This window comes from Brassica napus, chromosome A6, assembly GCF_020379485.1.
Source record: "Brassica napus cultivar Da-Ae chromosome A6, Da-Ae, whole genome shotgun sequence".
In the NCBI taxonomy this organism is placed as follows: domain Eukaryota; kingdom Viridiplantae; phylum Streptophyta; class Magnoliopsida; order Brassicales; family Brassicaceae; genus Brassica; species Brassica napus.
This window is the reverse complement of record NC_063439.1, coordinates 19,920,954-19,945,545: the sequence shown is the minus strand read 5'-3', so window position 1 is coordinate 19,945,545 and position 24,592 is coordinate 19,920,954. Positions and strand designations below refer to the sequence as shown.

At 28.7% G+C, this 24,592-nt stretch overlaps 2 protein-coding genes across 2 annotated transcripts; both read right to left on the bottom strand.

Moving 5' to 3' along the window:
• Positions 1-1,501: 1,501 nt before the first annotated feature.
• Positions 1,502-3,597, bottom strand: LOC106348110 (transcription factor bHLH93). The gene is made up of 4 exons (XM_013787772.3): positions 2,889-3,597; positions 2,204-2,386; positions 1,870-2,037; positions 1,502-1,763 (listed from the first exon to the last, which is right to left on the bottom strand). Exons 1-4 carry the CDS (start codon positions 3,528-3,530, stop codon positions 1,677-1,679), a joined length of 1,080 nt encoding a protein of 359 aa, XP_013643226.1. The 5' UTR covers positions 3,531-3,597; the 3' UTR covers positions 1,502-1,676.
• An 11,657-nt stretch (positions 3,598-15,254) lies between these two features.
• LOC106350446 lies at positions 15,255-15,875 on the bottom strand. Its single transcript, XM_013790331.2, has one exon. The coding sequence runs from the start codon at positions 15,873-15,875 to the stop codon at positions 15,255-15,257; it is 621 nt and encodes a 206-aa protein (XP_013645785.2).
• Positions 15,876-24,592: the final 8,717 nt, after the last annotated feature.

Below are 24,592 nucleotides of genomic sequence, written 5' to 3'. Positions count from 1 at the left end.
TTTAACAATGTTTATAATCAAAAATATAATAGTTTATAACTAACTTTTAGTTCATATACTATTTAAAAATATGCTATTCGAAAACTATGAAATTTTAACAATTCACTAAAAATATTATGACAAATCAAATTTTAATTATAAATTTAATATTTATATTAATCATAATAAATATGTTGAAAGATATAAAAAGCGTACCGAAAATTAAAATTATTTTTATAAAGTAATGTATTAATATAGTAATAAAAACCAATTCAAAAGTCATATAATAGTTTTCCAAAAAACTTAAAATTATAATTTCAAATTTTGCAAAAGATAAAATCATAGATAATAAAGAATAAATTTTTAAAATGTAACATGAAAAACAAACTATGTTATAAAAATTAAAGTAATCTATTTTTTTTTGAAATCTTAATTTTATAACAAAAAAAAAAACATAACATCATAACATCCAAAAATATTTTATATCAATAACATTTACTAAAATAATATGATAGATGCTACTATGTATACTTTCAATTTACTAAAATAATAAGTCTGTATTATTTAAACAAAACAGTGTTACACAATATATAACACTAAACTAAAAATTATATATTTAAGAAATTTATAATAATATCAAAGTAATACATTTATAAAATGGAAAATATCCGCACGGATGTGCGGGTCAAAATCTAGTCTATTCTATGTTTTTGGGCATAAAATCATTCTAAGAATATTTCAACAAGAAACATTATTTAGGTATTTTGATTAAAATATTAATTATACTAGTAGCTTAACTTAACTTATATAGTCGACATTCAATGTAGAAGTTGCTGTCAAAAGAAAACTTATATAGTCGACAAATTAAAAACTTAACTTATATGAATACTAGATTATATGATATATCGTGGATCCTTTTCAATGGTGGAGTTTATACTTGGGCCTTCAAACGAAAACCCATTATCTCTATGCTTTAATTGATGTTCGTGAACGGACTAAGTTATTTATACTCTTAAAAGTCTGGCGGACCAAGCCTAATCAAATCAATTAGGGTACTACTATGCATGTTATAGAAATCAAATAGAAAATCAAAGCCTTTGAGGCCCAATATATTAAAATAAAATAAATATGGGCTTGCCCAAATCAGGCTTCTTGGAATTATTTTTTATCGGCAAGATTAATTTAATTGACATACTGACACAGTGCCACCTAATGATGAATGCGCTGATGGTGGAGGGCCCGCAGGTACGGTCATTAACATTATAATCACTTTCATCATTAGCCATTAAAACTTTATGATTATAAGACGCTGTTTATTTAATGTATCTTTCTGATCAGAGACATCGGTCACTGTCATATATACAAAACCCTAATCTCAATTATCGAGTCCTTCACCCTTTTCCCCAAAAGCAAACACAATTTAAACCTTTTTCTTGATCAAATGACCAATATTTTAATTCATTAAAACATCATTACATCTTAATCCGATGTGGATTTTAGTTAAGGTTACAACCTACAATGATTCTCCAAGAAAACATCTGTCTTTTCTTTTATTTCCTTTTAAAATATTACAACTCATAATGTTTTCCTAGAAAATACAAACTAAAATGAAAATAAAACCAAACTTCTTCTAATCTTCAAAAGTGCTAACATCATTAAAACAAATTTTGGTTTATTAATTTCATCATTAAAACGCCTTACAAACAATTTCCTCCATAACCTGCGTTTCTAAATAGTGCTTGCTTTATATCTTCCGAGGTGATGAAATCTCTCTGCTGAGCTGCCTATAAAGACACACAACACACACACACACAAACTCATCACTCTTGCCATTGCAAATGTATTATTTGAATCATATATTTCTCTTTACATAATATATAGTTTTAGTACCTCGGAGCAAGAAGCCTGCAAAGAGAAATCACTAAAGCAGCTTATAACACATTGTTCAATCTCCAGGCCTAGAGTCTCTAATGTATTAACAGTTGATAGAAGCAATCCCGGTTTGGGAGAGCAACATATGTCAACCCGAGTATCTACGACTCTCCTGTCCACTTCAAACTATCCAAAACACAAAAGAATTTTAACAAAATTAGTCCGCATCAAACCACGATTTTCTGAAAATTCGAGGGTATTTATGTAACAATTCATGCACAGAGGGACTGGAATGTAAAACTATCAAAATCAAGAACAGTGACATGAAAAATATCATCATCTTTGTTTATACCTTTGGTGAGTTTCTGACCATAGGTTCGTTTGTGTTGAGATCCTTGATATCACCGAACAGCTTAGAATGATGTGAACCATTGCTATTTCCAAGTTCTTGTTCCTCCTCTTGCAATTTGTTGATCTTGTCTAAAAGCTCCTTCATGTAATCTATGGCATCTCCTAATATCGATGTCCTGTCCATCTAATTTTAAACATACCAATAATAATTATTTTTATAAACTTAAATGGTTAATCATTTATATATCACTTTTCAACCGGTTCTGTAGATTCCCATAAAAGTAAGAACATAATAATTATACAATCTTGAAAAAGGTTCAAACAAGAAGAAACAAACATATAGCATTGAAAACATAAAAGGCTATATATTTTTAATCAATTCATTCGTTAAAAAGGCCGAATATTTTGTTGATTTCTTGACCAAATTTATTTTAATTATTTGAAGCAAATATAAAATCTTCAAGGAAAACAAAAGTTGTAGCTATATAGGGTTTAGATTTTCAGATTTAACTAAGTGTTTAAAACATGAAGATTAAAAAGGCTAATCTCTTTAGGAACCCCATATAATAATCATACATTATACACTCATTGAAAAAAAACTAGGAAGAATTTTCGTTGATTTTGACCATTTTGATTATAATTATTAGAAAATGTTATTTCATTAAAAGGTTAGAATATTAATTTACCTTACTGATTTTGGGAACAATGGACCGGAGCATAGAGAGTCGATCATTAAGTCGTTTTCTTCGACGTCTCTCGGCCATGAGATTCTTTGAAGGTTGGCCTTCGAGCTTTTTGCTCTTCTTCTTGTTCGTTGTCTCTCCTCCACAGTAACCAACACTGAAGCTTTTGCTCTGATCAGACTCCATCAGTGGAGATGGATAGGACGTAGGATTAATGAAGCTATCTTCTTGAGAAGTTGGAAGCATCAATGGAGGTGAAGGGGAGGAAGAGTCGATAATCTCTTGTAACGCCTCAAGAAAAGGGTAATCGAATGTTGTGGCCACGGAGGATGTTAACGGAGGAGATGAGGCGGAGGGTGGTGGTAATAGTGGTGTTTGGTGAAGAAGCAATGGAGGTGGTTGAGAGATTAAATCCATGAAAGATGAAGAGTATAGAAGGGTATTTTCGTCTTCTTCTTCGTTGTTGAAACAGAGGTAGTCAATATTCCATCCATTTGGGAATAGTTGTTGATGGGGATGATGATGATGATCAAATCCGCCATTGAAGCTCAGATTGTTGTAGTTGGTGTTGATGTCGTCGGTAGTTTCTTGCTTTGTCTGAACAAGAAGCTCTTCGAACACGTTCATTTGAGTCGACAGTTCCATTTTCTGTAATAAAAGAAGATAGAACAGAGTGTATGTGAATGAGAGAGAATATTGTGGATTAAAGAAGATGAAGTGTAAGCGTATTTATATATAAATCTGGAGAGATAGATGTATGAGTGAGAGACTATACTGTTGATTAAATTAAAGACTCTAGTCTTAAATTTGTGATTAGCAGTAGTACTTTTTATTAACTATATTTTAATACTATTATTAGGAGCTTAATGCCTTTATATAATGTATGGCTCTATTTTGTTTGGTAACACATTTTTTTGTTATCTCTCGTGACAAATAATGAAAACATTTTTGTACCCCTAGCCTCTAGCTAGGAATAGATGAGCTATATATTACAAGACTTTACATGAATAAATGTAATTATTGTTTTACCAAGGATTGCCTATGCAAAATAAAAGTGCTAATGGTAATCAAAATTTACTCACAATCATATATAACGCAGAGTCTTTAAAAAAAAAAATTAACACTCGTTTGTAGAAAGTTGAGAAACAAATTATACAAGAGGTTTTAGTTTAATGGTTTATATTATGGTAGTATGTGGGGTTAGCTTTTTTAGAAATTCTATAAATTCGTCGGTCATAGTTCTACAATATAATATCTATCTTTTTGGGATTAACCGTAGATATCTAAGCTGAAACCAACTAATTCTGCCAAAATATAATAATGATAAATAGTTATGTTTTGGATTTTTAAGTGAGACCTAAAGCATAATATCATAAGTCTGCATAAGCAGACGACAACTTAATTCATACCAAAATTTGAATCTTTCGTTGATAGATTTATGTTTTGTCCTAAATTCTTCTTTTGCAACCGTTTGATTATAACTCATACTTGTTTCAGTTTTGAATATACCTCTTTGTCCGTTGTGTACTGTACGTAGATAGATTTCTATGTCGAAATAAATACGATAAAACATTCATATATTTCTAGTTTAAATGAAGACGGACAATTTATATTTTACACAATTCCTTAGTATTAGTGGTTAAAGAAGACGCTGTAAATTAATCTCTTTACAATAGGTATCCTCAAGATGTATTTTTTTTATCAAACCGTAATGAATCTAATAATTATTTGTACGTAATTGACAAGCAACAAGAAAGAGAGTATACGTTGATTCATTCCCTTTCATTGCCGGAAAGCTTTGATCCCACAAATTTCGTGTCTCGACCAAAACGGATCAACATTTTCTACCCCCTTCGTGCTTTATGTATTTATGTGTATTTGTCTGATATTTTTCTATATTTAAAATTAATGATGAAGTCTGAGAGAAAATTACTAATATCTGGTCACATAAGCACACGTAGTTGTCTATTGTGTATACGCAAATAATTGCGTCTAAATCTTGCCTTAATTCGAAAATCAGCATCAAGTTTGATTTTAATTGCAATTTGACCCTTAAATCAAGGTAATGTTTGTGAATAGTAATCCGGGCTTTTTTTAATGCATAGCATAGGCCGCAGAAATAATTGCCCTACTTTCATATTTGTCTTACGTTTGATATTGACGTTTATTCTTTAAAATTGCGCTTTTAAAGTCAAATTTTCATAATTAGAAGGCTACTTGCTGCGGTTATTCTAAACAAATCACCGAAAAAATTGGAACTTTCAGAATTTTCGTTTGCCATCAACTTGGTAGGGGGGTAAATTAGCAAATGTGAGACTAAAAGGGTTAAATCAAAAACTACACTTATAGAAGCAAATCTAGCTACTGGACTGCTTAAATATATGAATACTTGACTGCTAAAAATATATTATATATATGCGTGGTTATATCCGTGGAAAACCACGCATATGCCTAGAATGTAGCTTTTTGATTTCATGTGTAATTTTTTATGTTTGCATGCATGTGAACTTCTTGCTCCATCTTCAGTGCCATTCTCGTATATAAAACCGTAAAAACAAAACTTAAAGAAAGTAAATAAACAAATAAAGGAATAGAAAAAAAGAAAAAGCACATGGCAAAGGGAGCTCCATGTTCACGAAAACAAACAAACTGTCTAAGGCCTCTCTCGTCCTTTCAGTTCACTCACTCTCAATCTATATTTAAGTAATATATATACTTACATTGATATAATACATGAGTATATACACATATGTATAGAATTTGAAAATAATAACATTTAAAGTATTTCAAAATTCCCTGACCTAAACCAAAACGAAAAAGTATTATTTCTGAAACATTATTCTTTGATTAATCTTATAGGGCATGCATATGCACTCCATATGAAATATTTCCATAAGTAAAAACATAAATAAACTGAGTCTGCATGCATGCATTTACAATTTAACATATTGTTTTATCCACCATCTATATTTTTTTTTTGGTATGACCACCATCTATAGTTGCTGAAAACAAGTTAAACAAACAAAGAATCCGGAAGTCTGGCTGATCTTTCCTTCGGAAGTGGATGTTTTTATTTATTACGTGTATATTTTTGAGTTCTTAGTGTTTTATCATATTTTTATGTGCTTAATGCCCGTGTGGATGTTTTTGCAAACATATTGTTTCGAGCACAAAACATTTTATTTTCTCATGTAAATTAGACTAAATTGGTAAGAATGGATAGTCGTAACAGTGTTACAAAAAAAATACTCATACACTACAAAAAGGTTAGTTTACATCATTTATTTTATATATTTGTATTAGTTATAAATGATCTAAATTTTTTTGTAGTAATTAACATTTAAATAAATGACTATGAAAGTGGTGATGCAAATAATTGACATCACTTTGTTTAATTGATATAATTTTATATAATAATATCAGTTTCGTTAAAGTGATGCAAATTAGATACAAATTAGAATAAATTATATCAATTTATTGACCTGATGCTAAATTAGTTAATATTAACATCAGTTATTTAAAGTAATGCTAAATTATTTATTTTTGTTTCACTTATAAATAAACGATTCAAAATAGTATCATTTAAGTTTGTCACGCAAATTAAATGATACAATTCATCTTTTTTTTTGTAGTGGTACGTAACAGTTTACTTATCTGCCAAAACTTAGTTTAAACTTATGTGTTGTCGACATATGTTTCTCTATGGTCACACATCGACAAATGAGTACAAGTATTTTTATAGACTTTTTAATACGTGTATAGGATATACATGTTCATTAGTATTATACAAGATGAGCGATGCGAGGAAGAAGATGAGACGGACAAGTATGTGGAATGGATCGAGGCTTGTTTGTATTCGGAAGACTGTGATATACGTGAGAGTTTGTGGGGGCACATTGAGATTCAGTGAACTGTCATCAACTGTATCATGACCCTGTCCCTAATTAATGATCTTCTTCTTCCTCTTCACATGACTAGACTAACCAAAACGCTGCTCGGCAAGATTTAATTATAACTTCGTCTTCTTCTGTACGTACTCGTCATTTTTATTAACTTCTCTTTGTATTATAATCATAAGTCAAAAGACTCAAAACCCTTGCTGGATCTATGAAATTTCGACGATTGGGATGGTTTGAAATTATTGTAAATATTAGTTTAGCATATTTGATTCTCATCTACGTAAAGGAAATATTTAACTTCTAGATGTTAAAACTAGAGAGAGGATAAAGTAACTGATAGTACTGGACTACTGGTACTCACTGCCAGCTAATAACGAGTGCACTTTGATTACCAGCTAATGAATCTATAGTTGAACCGGATTTCAACTTCTCTCTTAATCTAAGTAGTTTGGTCTTATTTTATTTTAAGATAATTCTTAATTTAGCATTTGGAGCATAACAAGAAAAAGGAAGGTTAAACATAAACAAAGATTGACCTGATTCGGTTCTCAAGGTGAATGTATGACAAAGAGAAGGGGCCAAGACCACGTGAATTCTCCAAGCATTATCATACGTGTCTCTTTTTAAAGCATCCACGTGTCCATGTTACCATCGCTAGGCGACCCAGGCATCTTTTCCGTATGCTCCAAAAATAAAAATATGAAAGAAAATAGTTGTTCCTAAAAACAAAATTTAACAATTATACTTACTGACAAAATGTGATTTGTTATTAATTTGGAAAAGCTTATGGACTACAGTTTATTTTAATAATGATAATACATGGTGTGTCATATAGAGAATAAGCTTAAATCAGGGGATGCTGTGCAGATGCAGATTTTGATGCAGAAAATGTTTTTTTTTCATGTTCACATGGTTTATTTTAATTTTGGGGAACAGTTATTTTGACTTTCGCAAGAAAGCATATTATTGTCTAATTAAGGACAATTCCTCGATTCATTTTATAATCATACCAGGTCGATTTAATACCATTTTAGTTTAGAAGACCACAGTTATGTCTTTTTTCTTTATAGTGAATACCGTATATATTAAATATACCGAAAAGAATTTTCAAATGATTTAGGAATTTTCCTAGCAGCTATAAAATATATATATCAATGCGCCAATGTCCAATTATTTGACCTGATTGAGATTTGAGAATCTGTAGCTAAAAAATGTATAGTTGATTGAAAATCTATATTTTTCTCAAAACTGAATAATAATTTATTTTTATCGTACGTAGGGAGATTTTGTTTGCATTGCATGAAATCGGTGGACAGCCCATAGTTTATCAATATTCTCTCATCAAAACCGCTTTTCACTTTTCGTTGTTCACTCCTTTTTTATTATACACTTGGAAAGGACATTTTTCTTTCTTCGGGCCCGTTTGTGGACGCCTAAGTTATATACTTGAATTCTTTAATTATACAATTTAGGTTAAGCACGTTAACAAATAAAACATTTAGGGTAAAGGGATGACTAAGGGCATCTCTAACCCTACTCCATTTTTTACTTCAAACTTAATTATGAAGTAAAATCTTCTCTAACCTACTCCATATTCAACTCCAAAATGGAGTAATAGTTAGGGTTACTCCATTTATAGAATAATCTTACCCATTACTCTATTTTGGAGTTGAACTTTTTCTATTTATGAAATGGTCCTTCTAATTTTTAATTTTTTATTTCATACATAAAATAATATAATAGCATAAAAAAATATAATATTCTGCAAAAGATTATTTAATAGTTTACATAAAATATGCATAAACTCATAAAAGTCAAAACTAAGAATAAATAATATAATATAAATAAGTAATTTAATAATTAATTTGGTAAATTGTTTTTGAAACTACCAAAATCGGTGAAGTATTATTCATACGGAACCGATGAGTTTTTTTAATCTTGTAGGTCAAAATTTTGATTGATAACATTTGTACTTGTTGAACTTGATATATGCACAAACAATAGGACCCAATACATAATTCAAATAACAAAACAAAACTTTGTTTTTTCTTTATGTTCTTTTAATGCATATAAATATTTTTGAATTTGAAAAATTGCATATGATAAAAACTGCATGAATTGTAATTGAAAGATAATCTCTAGTTATATTTTTAATGATAAATACTTAATTAAATAAAATATATTATTATGGAAATTTTGTAAAAATAAAAAAGTTGTGTTAATTGTTAAATTTTTATAAGTTGAAGGTACTACTAATAATTATTAATTAAATGAAAAAAAAAATATTTTTTTGGAGTAAAAAATAGAGTAATATATTGGAGTAAAACCCAACTCTATTTTGGAGTTATACTATTTTGGAGTAAAATTTAGAGTAATACAAGAGGAATACACTTTGGAAAAACCGAGAAATGTTTATCTAACGATGTTAAGACCCATGCCTCTTAGATTTGGTTTACACTACATATGTGCAAATTGCTAGTCGAACTATTGGAGAAACTGAAGACCCCAGCTAGATTACCCGTACGATTAAAAATATAAAATAAATTATGAATCAAATTACATCATTTATCTTTCCCAACGACTATTCTAAAACATGAGTTCATGGGCTGTACTGTATCTCACCAGAAATGTAATGGAGAAACAACCAACATCTCAGTTTTCCTTCGAAGAGATGAGAATACTTCTCTCTCAAGCGAAGCGAGCATTATCAAAGACGGTTTTCAGCCGTTTTCAAATCCCATTGTTGGATACTTCAATAACGGTATCAACCTGATATTTTTATTCTTTCAAATCGTGGGTTTAAGATTTCAAGTGAAGTTTTTATACAAGTCTATTCTCTCTTTTACCACCTATCTTTCGTCTTATTTTAAGGTCATCTTTGGTTATAATCGTTTAAGCTCTTTACTTTAATATACGTATTTGGTATTCACGAAAAAAGAATCAAATTAAAAATTCAGCTGGAAATTAATTGTGTATGCTGAAAGCCACAAATTTATCTTTAAAATTGCTTTTAGTTCATTATTATTTTGCATCGACAATAATATTTTAAAACCAAAACTGCACAAACTCATCTCTATTTTATAGAAAATGGAAATTGCTATTTTTCTTCTATATAGGGAAGAAATAACAATCTATATTTTTATCTATATTTATTATAGAAAATTTTCATCTCTATTTTAGAAAATACACTGGAAATGACTAAATCACAAATTCAAAAATAATATCTGAATGTATCTAGTTTACTAGATGACTTCCCGCGATCACAGAATAAAAAGATAAACGACCTATTTCCACACCAAAAATATCATATAGTAATAATTTCACACAATTTTTCAATCTCGACCTAGTTCCACATATTAGAAGTACTAAAACTTATTTCTCCCCAGTCAGAAAGATCGAAACTCATATCCCTATAAATGAATGTTTGACTTGGTTTAAATGGTTTGAACGTAAACCGATACCAAGTTAGTATGTTTTGGACCGAATTTAAACCCGAGCCAACATGAGATCCAAATACAAACCTGACCTAATTCTCAATCAGACTTTGGTAAATTTTTAAAATCAGATCGTATCGATTCAATTAGGTTAGCCATTGGTTAAGTTTCAAATTTTTGAATAGTAAACCGATCTAAATCAGATTGTGTGGATTTTAGTTTCTACTTAATATATTATGGAGATACGGGTTTTGATCTTTTGGATTGGGGAGAAATATGTTTTAATACTTTTAATATGTTGAATTAGGCCGAGGTTGAAAAATCGTATAGAACTGTGTTATTATATGATACTTCGGGTGTGGAAATAGGTCATTTATCTCAGATAAAATCATTTAAATACACTTGCGGTAAATAAGTTTTAGACAATTATCTCAAATAGCTATTTTTAAGATTTTGTCACAAAATAACTTTCAATAAGAAAAGTGATCAAAATAGCTCCTTTTTATTTTGAAAATTTTAATTTTTAATTTTTTAAAATTTGAAATCAATCCTCAAAATTCCACCCCATAACTCTAACCCCTAAGTATATATAGATTATTTAACCCTAGGGTATAAATGTATTTTTACTCTTTAATAAGATCTTCTTTTGGTCGTTTTTTTCATCGAGAAATATTTTGTGACAAAAGTTTAAAAAGATTATCCTAGAGAATTTCTCTTATAATTTTTACTTCTTTCATAATTGTGAGATGAAAAATTTCTTAGGATAACTTTTTTAGGTTTTTATCACAACAATAGTCCTCAATGAGAAAAATGACTAAAAGAAGTTTTATTAAAGAGTAAAAATACATTTATACCCAATGGTTAACTAATCTATACTTAGGATTTAGAGTTAAGGGATGAGGTTTTTAGGATAGGTTTTCAGATTTAAAAAAATAAAAAAATTAAAATTTTCAAAATAAAAGAGGTATTTTGGTCATTATCCTTATTGAAAACTATTTTTGTGACAAAAACTAAAAAATGACTATTTGAAAGAATTGCACAAATTATAAAAAGAAACTACCATATGAGTTTTTGTGTCTACCACTAAAGAGAAATTTCATGTTTACCACTAAAGAGACATTTTCAAAAATACATTCTTCATTAAGTGGCAAAAAACTATTATACTTTTGTCCTTTATATATACAATAAATAAATATTTAAATAAATAAAAAATAGATAAAAATAAAAAATAATTTTTTTATTTTATTTGAATTATACTATTTCGAAATTCTAACCCTAAACCCAAAAACTCAACTCTAAACCCTAAATCCTATATTTGTTTTTGAAATACGAACCCTAAACCCTATATTTGTTTTTGAAATACAAACCCCAAACCATCAATCTTAAACCCTATACTTTTTTTTGAAATACGAACCCTAAACCCTGAAACATCAACTCTAAACCCTAAATCCTGAAACATCAACTCTAAACCCTAAACATTCAACTTTAAACCCTAAAACATCAACTCTAAACCCTAAACATTCAACTTTAAACCCTAAAACATCAACTCTAAACCCTAAACCCTAAACTTCAATTCTAAATCCTAAACCATCAACACTAAACCTTAAAATATCAACACTAAACCCTAAACCCCAAAAAATTAACCCTAAAACATCAACTCTAAACCCAACACCCTAAAACCCTAGAGTTGATTTGATGTTTAGGGTTTAGATTTGAAGGTTTAGGTTTTTGGGGTTTAGGGTTTATGTTTAGGGTTTAGAGTTGATGTTTTAGGGTTTAGATTTAAAGGTTTAGGGTTCGAATTTCAGAAAAATATTGGGTTTAAGGTTTACGTTTAGGGTTTAGAGTTGATGTTTTAGGGTTTAGATTTGAATGTTTCAGGGTTTAAAGTTTAGAGTTGATGTTTCATGGTTTAAAGTTTAGAGTTGATGTTTCATGGTTTTGGGTTTAGAGTTGATGATTTAAGGTTTAGAGTTGATGTTTTAAGTTTAGATTTAGGATTTAGGGTTTATGTTTAGGTTTAGAGTTAATGTTTTAGGTTTTAGATTTGAAGTTTTGGGTTTAGGTTTGGAGTTGATGTTTCGGGGCTTAGGGTTTAGAGTTGATGTTTCATGGTTTAGAGTTGATGTTTTAAATTTAGATTTGTTAACCATATGTTTTTTTGTCAAAGTTAATCCAAGGGTTATAAATGTCTTTTACCCTTCGTTAAAGATGAGGGTAAAAGTGGTTAGTGTAAACATGAAAGTGATACTTTGAAAATTGTATTTTTTAGCAATTTCCTTAGTATTTATTATTTATATATGACAGAATTTTCACTAATTAAAATCTCTTACATTACATATGACAAATAAGAATTGGTCCTAACTCATCAAAATCAGATTAAATATAATTCTAATTAAATTTTAAAAATTTATTTTTTATATTAATAAATTATTGATTCAGATAAAAACTAATAAAAACATGACAAATAAGTAAAAATTACTTAAAATTATGGAAAACATAACAAATCAGCAAAATCACATATTTAAATTAAGGAGAAATTTTAATTCAACCACAAGTTTGATACCACTTTTCAAATTTACCATTAATGAATGACTATTTTCTCCAATATCCTAAATTTGTGATAAAATAACATTAAGTTAATTTTTAAAATATTTATAGAACATTTATAATTACAACCCCAACCCGTTAATAATAAACCCTTAACAATAATCACTAAAGCATAACCCAAAATGTTATTATTTTTTTTGATTGATGATATTTTTGAAAATTTGTACTTAACTTGTGGTATTTCTTATAATTTCTGTTAAATTAGTCAGAAAAAACTTATTAAATTAATAAATCAGCAAAATAACTGATTTAAATTAATGACTGAGATAAAAATTAATAAAAAAAATGAAAATAAGCAAAAGAAAAATTGCCAAAAATACCACATTCCTAATACCACTTTCATGTTTACCTTAACCACTTTTACATTCACTTTTAAGATGTAAAAAGACACTTATAACCCTAGCGTATAATAATCTAGACTTATGGTTTAGAGTTGAGAGTGAGATAGGGTTTTGAAAATTGGAGTTCGAGATTCTAATAAATATATAATAACTACTTTAATTTTAAAAAAAATTCTTTAAAAAAGTTTCAATTTTTTTTCGAACTTCAAAAATAAAATTTGAAAAAAGCGAAAAAGAAAAATTCGAAAAAAATTCAAAAAGTATAAAAAGTTCGAATTGGAAAACGTATAATTCCAAAACTATATATTTATAAAATAATAATGTAATATATATATAAAACAATAGTATAAGCGTCTTTTGTCACTTAATGAAGAAAGTATTTGTGAAAATGTTTATTTAGTGAAGGTAAACATGAATAATGGTATCCACAATGTAGTAAACATGAAAATTCTCCTAAAAAAATATCTAAAATCATGGAAAACATGACAAACCAGCAAAACTACTTTTCAAATTTTTTTTTGTGTCATCAGCTTATACAGACTCTGTGAACCAAACTGGATGATCTGCATCTATGTGAACGACGAAAGACAGTTGCACCCTAATACTGCGTGCTAGACTATCCGCCTTTGAAGTTTGCGTCCTTGGTACATAGATGATCTATGATCGGAGGAAACTTTCTTTCAGGGTCTTGATATCTTCTAAATAATTTGCAAAAGCTGACCATTTTTCTGGTTTCGAAACCATCTTCACCAATTGAGAACAATCTGTTGCAATCGTAACCTGAAATTGCCGTAAATTCCTCATGCATTCCATTGTCCATAATAGCGCTTCCATCTCCGCATGAAGAGGAGAGAGGCTAGCCCGAACATTTCTCGCCCCTAACAGTTCATCAAATCCTTATAGAGTATTGAGGCAACCTTGTCCGGAAAAGATATCACCCTCTTTCCAGGAACTATCTGTTTAACACCATCTTCTTGGAATTGGCGGCAGAGTCGTAACCGCAACTTGTGGTATTATCCTCTGTTCGTTCAATATATGTGCCTCAGCCCAAAGTGTGAATTTTGTTTTCGCCCATTTAAGCGTATCCATAGGATCAATGTCCAGATTACTGAAAACTTTTGATGACATGTAAACTTTCTGATGCATAAATTGTAGTATAGTTTTCAATAAAAATAAATATAAACATAAGATAGTAAATTATTATTAATAACAAAAAACATAACCTATTTTAAATAAATAATAATTTTTTTATTTATTCTTAATATGTATAAAATAAATTTTAACAAAAATTAAGTTGAAATATATATTTTATAAAAACCATACTTACTGATTATAATATTTATCCGATATCAATAACAAAATAATTTATAAATTTCCATTCCAAATAAAATTTACAACTAATAAGATTATGTAAAATAATAATTATAAAATAATAATTTAAAGTTAATAATACAAAAATAAGAACAAGAAAGAGAACTAAAAATAGGAAATTTCCATGTTTACGACATTGTTGTTATCATTATTCATGTTTACCACCACTAAAAAGACATTTTCAAAAATATTTTATTCATTAAGAGGCAAAAGACTTCATATCATTGCTCTATATATATAAAATAAACAATTATTTAAATAAAAAAGTAAAATATTTTTAAAAATATTTTTGAATTATAATTTTCCAAATTCTTACTTTTTATTAAAAAAATTTAAAAGTTTGAATTTTGTTTTTTCAAGTTTTCTTTGTGAAATTCGAATGTCATTTTTGAAATTATTTTTAAAAATTTTTAGTATTAATTTATATATTTATTAGAATCTTAAACTCCATATTTCGAAAACTCTATCCCACCTTTCAACTCTAAATCTTCTGTCTAGATTTTTTTTTTTTGACGCTGGATTCAATCAATGGTGTAAAGAGTAGTAATACAACGTCCCCCCAAAAGCAACACACACCTCCAAACAGAGGATTGAGGAGAAAATAAAAGGAAAGAAGATAAGAATAAGAAAAACACCAGTAGGTGCTGTAAATAATAACCAAGACCACGATCAGTTAAAGGAGCAAGGGCCCACCGCAGCTAAGTTCCAACGATTTTACACACGAACCACCAAATTCAACTCCTCCTCTCGTAATAGGGAACTCAGCCATGTTGGACCACCTGTAGCTACGTAAGATTGGTAGCGATGATCTCTTGTCACACTTAGTGCAATAGAATTGGCGATCCTGTTTCTGCCAGCAACTACATGTTCCAAACTCACTCCATCAAATTCATTCAATAAGACACTAATGGTATCAATCAGATGTCGCCATTCCGGGTACTCATGGGGTTTGAGAAGCGCCTCTCGAACTTGAGTGAGTGAGGACTCAATGATTACCCATTTGATTGTTAAGTCAATAAGCGCGCGAATACTCCACAAAAGAGACTGGAGTTCTGCTTCTATATTCGAAGTGTGACCAAAGAATGCTCGTCTACTATGTGCTAGAGGGATACCACCAGCGTCTCGCACGATCCATGCTGCACCGCCCATACGATTATGAGATCCCCAAGAAGCACTTACATTGCATTTCAGCCAGTTCCTCGGTGGTCTACACCAGCGCAAGGGAAGCACCGAAGAAGGTTCAGCTGGGTGATTAGGTGGAGCTTGTGTCGAATTCAAGCCTCGCGAAGTTTCTGCTTCTTCAAAGGCCTTATCAAAAACCAGAGAAGGGTCCATACGGTAATGTTCATAGCAGAAACTGTTCCTGGCATATTATTGTAAATGTTTTTTTTTTCTTTTTCAAAAGTGATGATAAAAGTGGTTAAGGTAAAAATGAAAAGTAGTATTATAAATGTGGTATTTTTGGAAATTTTCCATTAAAAATCTGTGTCTAACACAAAATCAGGTGAAATTGCATATTATTGTTAAATAGATTTCCAGAAATAAGAATAAGATATTGCTAAGGTGGTTTTGGAAATATAAATAATATTTTATTTACAAACAAAAAATTCCAAAACGTATAATATAAAGCTTTTCATACGTGGTGTGTTTCGAATTTATTATTTTCACTTGTACTTTAGACATAAACTTTAGTTATAATTGTACTTCAACTCTAAAACATGGGATTAGTCATGATGTTACATTAAGTTTTGATTTAACAATTTTACAAAGAGCGTAATTCAAAATTGTACCCTTGCCAAAATACATGATATCTCAAACTTAAAAAAAAAATTAATGCATGATTGGTGATAATTTTGAGTTATCTATGAGTTCAACCATTAACTCAAACTAAATCAATCAAAGAATAGCATATACATAAAGGTATATGTACGACAAACCCATTTTCATCCATTCCAAAACCTGCATTTTATACAATCACTAATATAAAATAACTAATAAGAAAAGTAAGCTGATAACCGTTTAAAATATTTTCATCGTTTTGTTACCAATGTCGTTAACATACATCCAGTAGATATATTGTAACTGGACTGGACTGCGTATGAGTAAGAAAGCAGTTAAATGGCAACGTCATATTCTCGATCCGTTCCACATATATGTGTACGTTAAAGTAAGAGCTCACGAATAGTCAGCATGTCACACTCATTATATTTTTATTCGTCGATATGCCTTTGCAATCATGCTATGTATTATGGCATTTTATTAACGGCATTTAATTGGTCCATATAACTTTTCACTATCATAACTTTAAATTTGAGCATAGACTCACATATACACACGTCTCGGGTCCCCCGGTTTTATCTCGTCGACTCTCCCCTATTACCTATACTGATGTCGTCATGATATTTATACTCACATATTTCTTTGTGCGAACTAAATTTATACATTTTGCACTTTACGTGAAAAGAAGGGCAAAAGATCATTCCCGTTTATTCTGAATTTACGAGTCGCAACTTAAAATAATACTCCACAAAGCAGTATATCAAACCGGCGGCGGGTTGTTTATCTTAAACAAAGAAATATGTCCTAGGCACTCCAATGGAACACCAAATTTGGTATAATCTCATTTTCAAAGAGACACTAAAAATTATACAATTCCATTAAATTTAGTGTAGAGCAAATAGTATTACACATAATTTAGTGTATGTGTAACACTATTCATCACACCAAATATTTAATATTCATATTCTATTGTGTTTATTTAATAATATAGGTCATTATCATTATTAATTAGTAATAAACATAATTAGAATATATAATTTGTTTAAAAAAAATATTTTTAAAAATTAAAATAGATTTATTTTATTTTAAAGTAAAAAAATCACTAAATTATACTTTATAAAATATAGAAGTTAATAATTATATGATTAAAATGCATATTAAATTTGAAATAAACACTCAAAACATAAAATAAATATATTAGTTTGTTATGTGTTGTTCATAATTAATAGTTAGTAATTTTAATATAATATTTTATATAAAATAAATACATAAAAAGTATAATATTGTTAAATCCAAAAATATAAATGTAAATAAATTTTATAAACATAAAATTACAAAAATTTAACAAACATAATAAAGTATGGTAAAATAATTATTTATCAATTACAAATAACAAAAAAATAAAAATTATTAAAACTGAAAACATCAAATAATATATAATATTACTTTTGGTCTGATATTTGGTGTCATGGTTGGAGATGACAAAAAAAATTATGACACTTAAACCTAAATTTGGTGTCATGGTTAGAGATGTCCTTATAGATACGGATCTATGTGGACAAATGGAGTGTCAGGTGACACATGTTAGAATTATATAAAGAAGTTTTTACCATGTAACACTTAAGATTCTATAAAACATTTGGTTACTTACCCCATCTATTAACCCCCCCATAATTCAAGCTCGACACTAAGGTAGTGCACTTTTTCATTGTTTTTCTAAATTATTGTTATATTGGGTCAAATACCCACATTCTCTGACCCGCTTAAAGATGATTCTGAGTCTGCCATTGTGCCCTTAGCATATAATTTTTAGCTAATTTAATTAGATGCTCCATAAAAATCTTAAATGGTTCAGTGATCAGGTATATATATGAAAAAATTACAAAGGTATATCATGAATGAAAATATTTTGTTGGTTTCGACCTACTGATTGATCATACGATTGTTGTTTTTATATCAAAAGTTGTTAGTTGCAGCTCCACACAACAAGCGCGTGTTTGTCATAATTAGAAGCCTACATTTTTGTATCCTTCTTAGGAACTATGAAAAATATATTTGATCAGCGAAAATCAATATTCAAGGAAATCTTGGATATCAAACATATATATATAAATATAAATGTAGATAGTGCCTAATAACTTAACTGGGAATGAATATGATTTTAAGTGGTATAACATAAAATAAATGTGCTATTAGTATTACTAATAAAATAGCATGATATGTATAAACATTAAAACTAACGATTTACATTTTATAGTTTTGAGGATAACAAATCATTTTAGTCATTAAAGAAAAAAAAATACTTCGACTTGTTTAAAACATATTAAAAAGTTGTTTCTTAAAGCTGAGATACTAGTTGTTTAACTATTCGAAAACCAATCTATACTATTATTTGAGAAGTGAATTTGCTGATTTGTCATCGTATCCATAATTTTAGGCAATTTTACTTATTTATCATGTTTTTATTAGGGTTTAGCTAAAACATTATTAGTTAGGGTTTAGCTAAATCATTAATTTATTATTAGTTTTTAGTTGAGTTACTAATTTATTACTTTAAAAAATACCCTTATTGAATCTTATATATAATTTAAACGAATTTTATTTTTATTTTATTAATTTATATGTTATATTAAATATTTAGTTAATTTTTATTTTTTTGTCATATTTTTATTAGGTTTTATACTTTTGGTTGGGTTATTAATTTATTATTAGTTTCTAACTTATTCACTAATTTATTTACTTAAACAATACCCCTAATGAGTTTTATATATAATTGAAAACGACTTTTATTTAATAATATTAAATTTATATGTTATATTAAATAATTTATTATAAAATAATATAATTATCAAAAAACATATTAAAAATAAGATAAGTTTTATATATGTTTTTATTAGGGTTTAGGTAAATCATTAATTTATTATTAGTTTTTAATTGAGTTACTAATTTATTACTTAAAAAATACCCTTATTAAATCTTATATATAATTTAAACGAATATTATTTTAATTATATTAATTTATATGTTATATTAAATATTTAGTTAATTTTTCTTTTTTTTGTCATATTATTATTAGGTTTTATACTTTTGGTTGGGTTATTGATTTATCATTAATTTCTAACTTATTCACTAATTTATTAACTTAAACAATACCCTTAATGAGTTTTATATATAATTGAAAACGATTTTTATTTAATAATATTAAATTTATATGTTATATTAAATATTTTATTATAAAATAATATTAGATGAAGTTCAGGAGGGTTATTAATTTAATAAAAAAATATTGGTAACCCTCCTATAAAAAATTATTTAAGGGTATTGTTTTATAAACCTCTTGGATAATACTTGAAACCGGTAACAATTTAAATAACGTTTTTGTTTCATAATGTAAAGAAACACATACATAAGAAGAACTTTTTAAATCCACGGTTATAATAAACCCAAAGCTCCAGTTAAAAGAAATAAACCCAAAGCTATCCGCTAATTACATTGTAGAATCGAGTTTTCGAGAAATCAATCAGTCAAAAGTTTTTGAATCTTTATTTTTATTTGAGGAGACATCAAAAATCAAATTCGACACGATACCTACTGTACATTTACTTGGGAGCAATGGAACGACTTAACAAAAACAATGGAACGAACATAAAAAATAAAAAAAGAGTGGGCCAATTCAATTATTACAACATAGAAGGAGAGCTTTATGAGAACACGAGCCAGATTCAGTTAATCATGTCTATTTTTGGATATATTGTTAATTTAATTTTGTTTTTCACTATAGGCTTTGTACGAATCATCCATCAAAGAGTCACATCTCATCTTACATTCACATGTCCAAAACTATTTATTTCACGCTACAAATCAAGTTAACAATTAATTCGTATCTTCTAAATTCTTCCACATCTCTAATGACAGCTTGCCACAGTAGTTTTTTATTGCCTAAGTCAATGCATAATAGTATAAACTGGAACCACTAATGTTATTTGTTTGCTCGTGTATGCTTAGTAGTTATTACTATTAGATATTTTAAAATAAACATACTCTATAATCTCTACCCTGAAGTAGTCGAGTAGGAGAGATTGGAGCAGTTTGTACACCAAATGGGAGAGAGGGCAATTATTCGGGCCTCCACTCAAGTGGGCAAAGGGAGCACTTGTTTGGGCCTCTAATAGTAAGAAACTATATTTAATCGGCTATTACATTAAAACCCATTGGTTGGTAGCCCGTTTATAATGATTTCCGATATATACGGCTAGGAAGCGTCAGTAGCCCAGTTATCATGTAAATGAAAGAATCCGCAAATCAACCGGTTTTGGTTCATGATCCTAATTGGTCGGTTAGTTCAGTTGATCTACTCCTAATAATTGGTTCAAAGAGCAAACATATAACTGTTAAGATAATTCAATTTATTAGCGGCTAAACTGCAATTTACTTTTTGTTTTGTCTGAATCGTTCGAAATATACTATTAAGTCGTTTGGAAATTTCGATTTACATGGAAATTTCGGTAAAATTTGAAGAATATTTCCTTAGAGCATCTCCAATAGTTGACTTCATTTTTATCTTCAAAAGTTTACTTTCTTCAAAATGAAAAAAAATGAAACAACATTCACTCTAATGGTTTACTTCATTTCTTTCTAATAAAAAGAATATTCCAATTATATTTCATCTCCACTTTATCATTAATTATTAATAGACACCTTATACTTTTTTATTTACTTATTTTACCTAACTATTTTTTTAACAATAATCCAATATAATTATTATTTCATATAAATTTAATATTCTCATATAATGAATTTATTACATAACATGAATAAACAAACATAAAACATCATAATTTGTATAAAAACACCACATATTTTTTTTTCTACAATTGATTAACAAAAGTGTTTAGAATAATAAATGAGCTTATTTATCTTTGATTCTTTTAAATCGAGTTAAAAAGTTCTTAAAAACAAATATTCATATGCTTTTTGATATAAACATCTGATTAGATAAAAATAATAGTCAAAATTTTGAAATTAATTGGATTATATTAAAGCATATAGTTTATTTTGGCAAAAGATAAGAATAAATAAAAGTTAAGAACCAATTTACAATGAAAAAATTCATCTCAACAAAAATGAAGATATGTACAGTAGATCTTCAAATTTGAATCAACATTGTTTATTACTTCATTTCGAAGCAAAAAATGAAATAGGGTTGAGGCAAAACTTACTTCAAAATGAAGCAAAAAGTAAAAAAAAAAGTGGGGATTAGAGATGGTCTTAAGATATACTACAATAACTGTTTCTAGAGAAATTGCATTCACTAGCCTTCAAAAAAATTATAATTAAGAATCTAACTAAAAAATAAAAGGTCTCTAACATTTTTACAATATATATTATATTGCTTTTATTATTTATCTATCATTTTTTGCTTTATTTTCTTATGGAAATAACTTTTTCTCTTCTAATTAATACTATTTCTTCTATATCCACATATATCACATCATTTTTACCATGACCATTATCATAGTGCTTTTATCTATCTATCATTACAGTTTCTTCCAAAACCACAATCACCAGTTACTTTGTAGTCATCATCACCGTTCCAGTTAACGCTACCATTGATGTAACCACCACCACCACAAATTTTTCTTTGTAACCAAATCCGTAATCCTCATTTTCATATTTTTGGCATCACATTTTTCAAAACAACCATCATCTCTTTGATATCAGTCACTACCTCTTCCGCCTTAACCACCACCACTCATTTGTACTGTAAGTTTCCGGTTGTACTATGCTATTTGAATAATATGTATAATATTTTGCTTGTTACTATTCTATTTTAATTATGCGTCATATTATGTACTATGTGCATATTTTAATATTTGGGCTAGAGTTTATATTTTTTTTTAGGGTTTAGTAAATAGTGTTTTGAGTTTAGTTTATTAAATGTTTGAGTTGACGTTGGGTAAATATTACATTTTTCCCTACAATCATAGACATTTCAAAATTTGAACAATATGTATTATGCTAATGTGTTTGTTACTATTGTATTTTGACACTAGTTCATATTATGTTAATGTGCATATTTTGATATTTTAGTTAGGGTTTATATTTTTTTAGGTTTTAGTGATTAATGTTTTGGGTTTAGTTTATGGAAGATTAGAGTTAACATTGGGGTAAGCATTAACTCTTTCACTGCAATCATAAACATTTCAAAATTTGAAAAATATGTAATATGCTATTTTGTTGGTTTTTGATAATTGTTCATATTATGTACTATGTGCATATTTTGATAGTTGAGTTATGGTTTATTTTTATTTTTAGGGTTTAGTGATTAGTGTTTTGGGTTTAGTTTATAGAAATTTTGGGTTGACGTTGGGATAAACATTACCTCTTTCTTTACAATCATAGACATTTCAAAATTTAAACAATATGTACTAGACTATTTAATATGTTCCATTCTATTTATATAGTCTCTTTCTTCAATCTACATTAATTATGTCGGTGATCACCACGAGCTCCGCCACAAACGTAGTAATCTTTGTTATAAAAGATCACCATTTTTATGTACATGCAACCGCTTCATTATCCATAACCATGACTACATAGTTTCCACCACCGTTGTTGTAATCACCACCACCACATCTTACGTCATTGTCGTTGTGGTAACCACCGCGGTACATACTCCATTGTTGAGGATCTTTGATTTTCTAACCGGCTACATTCTTGATTTTTTTGGTTCATATGTTTTTTTACCATCAACATTATCATTTATTTTTTTCACAAAAAAATTGTTATAAAAAATGATAAAACCGGATGAGACTTGGGAAAAAATATTATTGACTTAATAATGTTAAAATCATAGCTATGATTTTCATTTTGCGTCTAAAATTAGTTATTTGAAAAATTAACCTTTGTTTTTATGAGGAAAGAAATAATAGTTCTTTTTTTCAATAAAAACAATATTACCACATAGTCATATGGTAGTGTGAGCGCACGCACTTTATAATAAGCGCGTGGTTGTTAATAAAAAATATCTCGTGCGTGCATGGTTAGCTGTCGTGGATCCCATAATTTTCTGAAAATTGTTCTCACTTCAGTTGTTGGGCTTATACGCTATCCTTAATTAACATCCACATTTATTTAATACAGATATGAGATATGAACTATTTTCTCTTTATACCATTTTTTTTTCTCGTGGAAAAACTTTTTGCAAGTTTGTACGTAATTTTTTTTTGAAACAGATAATGTTTAAAAACTGATAAATAATCAAAATGGTTAGTTCAAAATCAAACGATGTGTAAAAAAAAAGGAAACTTATAGTAAATTAAAATGAATATGAATATTAAACAATGGTCATGACAGTAAAGAAAAAGTAGGTTGGAAGAATTTTGCCCGCGGCACAATCAAAAGATTCAAAACTCAAAAAGGTTGTATAAATAACTAATGCTCAAAATGGGCTTCCCATGGGGAAATGCTTTTCGTTTTGTTTTTTTTTTTTTTTTTTTTTTGTCTTTTTTTAAACACAAATGCTTTTCGTTTTATAAAATAAATTTTTCAGTCCAGATTTTTTTCCATTGGTTTTGAAAGTATATAGGCAAAAACTGCACTCATTCTCTCAATAATTGTGTATTATTTACTCTTGCTTGACCTCTCTCTTTTTTCTCTATCTTCTCTTTTGTTATCTCTCGTTGCTGTTCATGTTTTCCTCTGTTTCTGAGAAGCATGAATCCTTGTTCACTTCCAGTTTCTTGGCTAGTTTGAATTAGTTTTTTTTTTCTTTTCTTGTGGAGGATTATGATTTATGATCAAAAGGCAATATTTAAAGTCTTGTGCAAGGGCGAAGCTAGACAATTTATCTAGTGCACAACCTTATTTTTCCATCTGAACCAACAAATTTTCTATGTTTTTGTGAAGTTGGTATTCGACTTATGAGCCCAATGGGCTTATGATAAGTGAAACTCGGGAAGACAGAAGCTGGGCCGCGGAGTAGATTCACTGAGGCCCAAAAGTCTAGCTCTTGTATAAGAGTGAGACGAGAAACATAGGATAATTATCTCTCTAACAAACTCTTTCTTCTTCAGCTAGTGATAGAGTGCCATTGTAGCTCGTAGAGAGAGAAAGCTTCTGTAAACACTGATCTAGTGGATTACCAGGTTCCGATCCTGAAGCAGATGTACCCGGTGTGAAGGGAAACTCTAAAACGTTGCTTGTGTCGTCTCTTTTCTTGCTTTCGTTTACGTTTGCTTTGCTTGATCGTGATTCGGAGTCGCGACCTACAC

Coding starts and splice junctions, on each gene's coding strand:
- LOC106348110 (XM_013787772.3), bottom strand. CDS start 3,530: ATGGAACTGTCGACTCAAATGAACGTGTTCGAAGAGCTTCTTGTTCAG. Junction 2,387..2,888: donor TTGTTCCCAAAATCAGTAAG/GTAAATTAATAT, acceptor GTTTAAAATTAG/ATGGACAGGACATCGATATT. Junction 2,038..2,203: donor TGGTCAGAAACTCACCAAAG/GTATAAACAAAG, acceptor TGTTTTGGATAG/TTTGAAGTGGACAGGAGAGT.
- LOC106350446 (XM_013790331.2), bottom strand. CDS start 15,875: ATGGACCCTTCTCTGGTTTTTGATAAGGCCTTTGAAGAAGCAGAAACT.